This window comes from Rhipicephalus microplus, chromosome 8, assembly GCF_043290135.1.
Source record: "Rhipicephalus microplus isolate Deutch F79 chromosome 8, USDA_Rmic, whole genome shotgun sequence".
In the NCBI taxonomy this organism is placed as follows: Eukaryota; Metazoa; Arthropoda; class Arachnida; order Ixodida; family Ixodidae; genus Rhipicephalus; species Rhipicephalus microplus.
This window is the reverse complement of record NC_134707.1, coordinates 82,714,788-82,720,787: the sequence shown is the minus strand read 5'-3', so window position 1 is coordinate 82,720,787 and position 6,000 is coordinate 82,714,788. Positions and strand designations below refer to the sequence as shown.

The window sequence follows — 6,000 nt, the reverse complement described above, 5'->3', positions numbered from 1 at the left end:
TTTTATCTGGTGCACTTATGTTTGCACTTATTTGCCGCACACCAGAAGACACGCTTCCTGCATTACGTACGCCTGAGGGTTCAAGCAATTCGTTTACGTGAATAACGTCCGCAATGACTTGTAGTTAACCTTTTTGTTAATTCGCAAGTATGCTTTTCTGTACAGCATACTTGAACAAGTGATAGCGGCACCTGTCGGGATTCAAGCGTAGATGCTGTCCTAGTTGATGGTACTGCAGCTTGTATCTTATGAGTGTATATCAAGAGAGCCGACTCACTTTTTGCACGTCATTTCGTAAGCGAACCACGCTTAAACAGGCTATTTGCACTAAACGACAATACTTTACTTTTTTCAAATGCATAGCAGGAAAGCTAACTTTATTATTTGGAATAGTGTATATTAAACCAAACTTGTCCTTAGGCTAAGATGTATTGTAAGTGTGCACAACTTCTCCGATGATGCTTCTTTATTTATTTCCATCCGAATGACAACATTCCCTTTGTGCCGACGGCAACGGCGTCATCCACAGCCTCTCGCTTCAAGCCGACTTTATTTGCCACTTCGTACATGCACCGCTGAAACAAGCAAAATCAAAAAAGACAGATGTAAACCAAAACAAGTTCCACTAATAAAAATACGGTAGCTTGTGTTGGCGAAGTCACCCCTCTGTTTCTTCGTATTACGTCCAAACATAAACAGCAAGACTACAGAAGAACTGATTACTATACGCGAAAGAATGAATATATATAGCTTTACGTTTGCCTCCAATATACTAAAAAGTTCTTATGAAAGTACTCATATTGTGGGTCATTGTGCTATAAAAATTGTCTTTTTCTTTTAGGGAAATAAAAATATTTTTATAGTATATCATTTCATTATTATTTCCTGTAAAGATCATCTGTTTCATTTAAGGAAAACAATTATTAAGGATATCATTTCTACACTTGTCTCTGAGTGTGACCCTTATCATCGAACGGAAAGCTGTACAGCTGATTGTAAATTCTTCAACTAAAAGCGTATTATTTATTGCTCTCTGAAAAGTACTAAGGAACCCAGTAGAGTGCTACAGAAAGCAAAGTGATGTTTTCAATACAAAAAAATGAATATTGTCATTCCGTAAACGCGTGAATTCCGAAATGGCGCAATAAATATGCGCTCAGAGCCATACTTTAAAGCATAATGTTTCGCACATTGATGATCACTGATACCGACCAACTGTAAAGACTACATAGGACTACACTATAAGCCACCAATGCAGGCAGGAAGGCAATAAACTGCTTGATATTTGCCAAAGGCGAGCTGCACAAGTGAATACCGGTTGTATTTACGGGTCAGTGTAGCTATATAACGTCCAAGTTGTTCGATTTTCCCAAATGATAGAATTTAAACTAACCAGCTCTAGCAATATTTACATTTGTGTAATGGTGATGTGCCGACAATATTTTTCGCAGGAAGATCATGCTGCCATTCAGAGATTTGAGACTCACTCGCGAGTACATAATTCGTAGCATGTTTAGATAACCCCATTAGGTGTACATTTAAGCAGGTGCATAGATTATTATTTAAGAGATGCATATACTCTTAAGCATAAATACTAATAAACAGTTGTATGAAAATATATGTGTTCTATATCTTCAGTGTGCACACGAAAACCTCTTCAAATTTTCTGTATAAGTTACATTGCTTTTTCAATCTGTTTTGAGTATGCGTATAAGTTAAATGTTTTTTTCGAATTGTGCTGCTAAGATGTCATTTATTTGACACTTCTGACATCCTGTTTCAACACGAATAACTGCAAATGTTTGTGTTCAAACAGCACGTCACAAGTGTCAGTTACCTAGAACGACTAGCCAGACTCTGGCCGTTTTAGATGTCGTTTACTAACTTAAAGTTCAATTCATTAAAAATTACCGTGATGTTTTATAAAAATCTTAATCGCTTGACAACGCTCACAATCTTGGGTAGACTGTGCAATATTTATTGTCCTCTGTGTTGTAACAGTCGACAGCACAGCGTCTGTGTCTGAGATGAAATGCTTCGTTTGTATACGTATTTCACCGAAGGTGCTATTCTGGGGACTGTCAAATTACACCATATTGTGAACCTTCGCAACGGTAACATTTTATCCACTTATAGTGGTGTAGCAGCCTGCTGGTCAAATAAGCGCTCACCAACAGGCAGAACTTGAAAATATCCAGAACGTTATCACGGACGCCAAGTCGGCATTTCTGCAGGTCTTTCTAGGACACTATATTTGCAAGCATGTTCACACTGTTCTGTGGATGAACACTTAGTTGGATATTCAAGAACGTGTACACGTATAACCGCAGAAGGCCTCATTATGACACTGTGACAAAGTTATGTAGCACTATGCGAACCTTTTATTCATTTGTATCATAGTGTGGGATATAATCCGGCTAGTTTATATTCGAAATTTCTGACGCCTTCAAGTAAAACTCACCAAACCGTCTCTGGCCGCCAGTCCGTGTTCCCGAGGCAACTTCAGCTTCGCATAAAGATCTGAACTCTGCCCGCAAGAGTTAATGTGGAAAAAAAATTGTCAGCTGCCAATAAACCACAATGGTAGTGCAATTCATCGCAATGCACATCAGATGATGTGAGAGTTTTCGGTGGTCATTCGTACTAATATCATCGCGTCGTTTTGGCTGTAATCCTGGCATGGTGGCAAAGCAAAATCAGTGAATGCTCAATTAGGCTCGTGGCAACGAGTTAAAATACCGACCAAGAGGCTGGGGTTAGGTGGCGTTTCACTGCAATGAACTTCTTTTACTTACAGTTACCACCACGTCAAGGCACCCCCGGCAGCCGACGTTAATGCCAGTTGCCTTAGCACTGCGCGCCTCCAAATAATATCGTGTTTTGAAAGTTAAAATGCCCCCCCCCCAACAAAAACGCTATATTAGTATGTTTTAGCTATGTAGCAATGGGCGCCACAACAAGTGCATTTGCTCTGCCTCAACTTCGTGTGGTGCTTACTGCCGCTATCGTCCTCATTGCTTTTGCTTCTTTTTTTACTCTTTTCATTGAATAAATTTCACTTTTTTCATTCAATTCTTGCCTTGCTTCTAAGGCAAGAATTGTGCCGCAGTATATATTTGTTCTTAGTAACTAACACGCGCGAACAGATCGTGGTAGCAACGAACGTCAAACGTGGTCGTGAAGGGATTCAAAGATTGTAAGTACTTAGCCACTTCTCTTGTTTTGATTTAGCATTTCTCACTTTCTTATCGAATAAGCATCAAACATACCTCATTCAGGGCGATCCCAGTGATACAGTCAAGAGCCTATAATCAGCAAAGACGTAAAAACAGTTTTGAAATTTGTCGAAGTACACGCATTTTCACATGATATTCAATCCGGCAACATTTTAGCAACGGTTGCTATTGTACATCCATTTATTTTAGTCAGCGCAAGCTACAAAATAATAAAAGGTAAAGAAAGACTCTGGCGAATTTTTTCGCAGCGTGTTTTTTTTTTTGGTGATCTGCACATTTATCACTTTCTCCTAATTAAATTTTCAAGAACTTGTTTCTTTTATTTGTTGTCTGAGTGCCTGTCAGTGCAAGTAAAAGTACACTACGAGCTGAAAATTTTCAGACTTATCACCTAGAGAATGTTCATATTCACATCATCGGTTAGCGTATGTAGCTCGTATTATGATTCCTGTCTGCGTTTTTCGAACTATTGCTTTCTGAGCAGTGACAAATTGCTAAAAAACACGAAACAGTATCTTTGTCATCATTTGTTCAAAGAAAATATGATGAAATAAAAAGAAGCGTAAATGGGAGTAGAGAGAGAAATAAATAAAAGCAAGAGACAGGGAGGTTAACCTAAAATATTTGGTTTGCTACCCTGTACAAGGTTGGGAAAAGGGTCCGAAAGAGGATAGAATAGAGAGATGTAAAATAAATTAGAAAAAAATTCCCATGCGCACACATTTAGGGAGCTCCAATCGCAGTCGTTTGGACAGGCCAGTTGAACGCAAGAAGCGCAGGAGTGCCTTCACAGCCTTCTTCTGCGACATAAAGTCCTGTCGGTAGCGCTGGATTCTTTCTTCTGAAAGAGTCTGCTTGTCCAGTTCATCTCGTGCATTGCAGAGTGACTGTCTCTGCGAGGAGTATTGTGGGCATTCACACAGAATGTGCCAAGTTCTTTCGTCACTGCCGGAATGGTCGCATGCAGCAGTGTCAGCCATTCATATGCGGAACGCGTACGCATAGGTAAATGCGACGCCCAACCATAATCTGCACGGCATAGTAGCGTCGCGTAGGCGTAATTCCAGAGGAATTCGAAGACTGAGAGTTGGGTCTACGGTGTATAACCCTGCATGGATGAAATGTGACTCGTTCCATTGTGATGTTGTGCGCTTGCGAGCAAGCGTGCGGAGTTTCCATGCAGCGTCAGTTCTGGAGAGCGGAATTGATATGTGATCGCTTTCAGTATGGGCAGAACAAGTAGCTCGATCAGCCGGTTCATTGCCAATTATTCCACAAAAACTTGGAAGCCATTAAAAGGCTATTTTATGTCCTTTCTCAATGAATCGGTGAATCTTTTCTGCAATCTCGAATACCAGCTGATCGTACGGGCCGTGGCGTAAAGGTTATAGAAGGGTTTGCAGTGCCGCCTTTGAGTCACGGAAAATTGTCCTATTTTGTGGCTGTTGATCGCTGATGAATTGCAATGCGGCATGAAAAGCTGTGAGCTCTGCTCCCGTTGATGTCGTAAGGTGGGAGGTCTTGAATTTTCTTGTCGTGTCTCTATTGGTATAACAAATGATACCGTCGAACTCTTCTCTAAAACAGAGCCTTCGGTGTATACGTGTAAAGAGCTTTGATACATCTCGTATAACAAGAGCAGAGCAAGCTGCCTAAGAGAAGGTGACGACATATCTGCTTTTTTCTGAATGTCACGTATAGGCACCATGGAGGAGTCAAAATCTTGGCGGCGGGTGTGAAGCATGTTGGCAAAGAATCGCGATATGTGGTTACCGGTCGGCAAAATGACGAATGTGGTCTGTCTGCTAGTAAAGAGGCTAGGTGGTGGCAGGGTGTCTGAACAATATGCCTTATATGTGTCCCGAGTGCCTCAACGTCGATATGTCTCGTGATGAAGTGGTCACCGGCGATTGCTATAGTAGCCATTGTCGACGCACTACAAGGCAAGCCGAGGCAAATCCGGAGTGTCTAGGACTGAACACTCTGTAGACTTCGAAGGCTTGTTTTGCTTGCATTGGTCAATGCCGGTAAGCTTTACCACAGGAAACCGAGAAAAAGTACCCTGTACAGCTGTAGCATTGCAGTGGGAGACATTCCTCAAGTCTTCCCTGCAAAGAACTTCAGTATATTACAGATGGCTATTAACCATTTCTTCATGTACGAAACGTGATTGCTCTGATAGATTCCTGTCAATTATGACGCCCAAAAACTTGTGCGATAGAAAGTATCGTACAGTTTGACCATTGACGCTTATGGTGCACTTATTCGTAGGCTTTTGTGTAAAAGCTACGAGGGCGAATTTTTTGGAAGAGATTTCCAAGCCTCGAGTTCGGAGATAACGTAATGTTTCAGTGGCAGCTTTTTGAATTATTCCTCGTAACTGCAGGCGTGTTATAGCCGATGCCCAAACGCAGATATCATCTGTGCACATTGATAGCCTTACCGTGCTTGGCAGATGCTCAGTGAGAGCAATCAGCGCGAGATTGAACAGCACAGGGCTGAGTACGCCACCCTGGAGGACGCCATGGTAGCTGTAATTTGGAGAGGTTTGACCGTCTTCAGTGCTCACAAAGAAGGATCGCATTGACAAATAACTACGTATCCAGCGATACATCCAACCACCTACTCTTACATCTTCGAGAGTGGTGAGAACAGCTTCATGCGTGACGTTGTCATACGCCCCTTTGGCGTCTAAGAACAAATATGCGCAGAGACACTTACGGCATTTCTCGTGTTGTACATAAGTGACCAGGTCGACTACGTT

The 6,000-nt window shown here is 41.6% G+C and overlaps 1 protein-coding gene across 1 annotated transcript in view; it reads right to left on the bottom strand.

Annotated features, from left to right (window-relative positions):
- Positions 1-448: 448 nt before the first annotated feature.
- The window catches only part of LOC142769203 (uncharacterized), a 29,557-nt gene continuing 24,005 nt past the window's right edge, over positions 449-6,000 (bottom strand). Inside the window, exons 5-7 of the mRNA XM_075872226.1 lie at positions 3,270-3,305; positions 2,462-2,527; positions 449-575 (exon numbers count right to left, since the gene is read on the bottom strand). Coding sequence (XP_075728341.1) covers positions 471-575; positions 2,462-2,527; positions 3,270-3,305 — 207 coding nt within the window. The 3' untranslated portion in view covers positions 449-470. The remainder of the gene's footprint in view (positions 576-2,461; positions 2,528-3,269; positions 3,306-6,000) is intronic.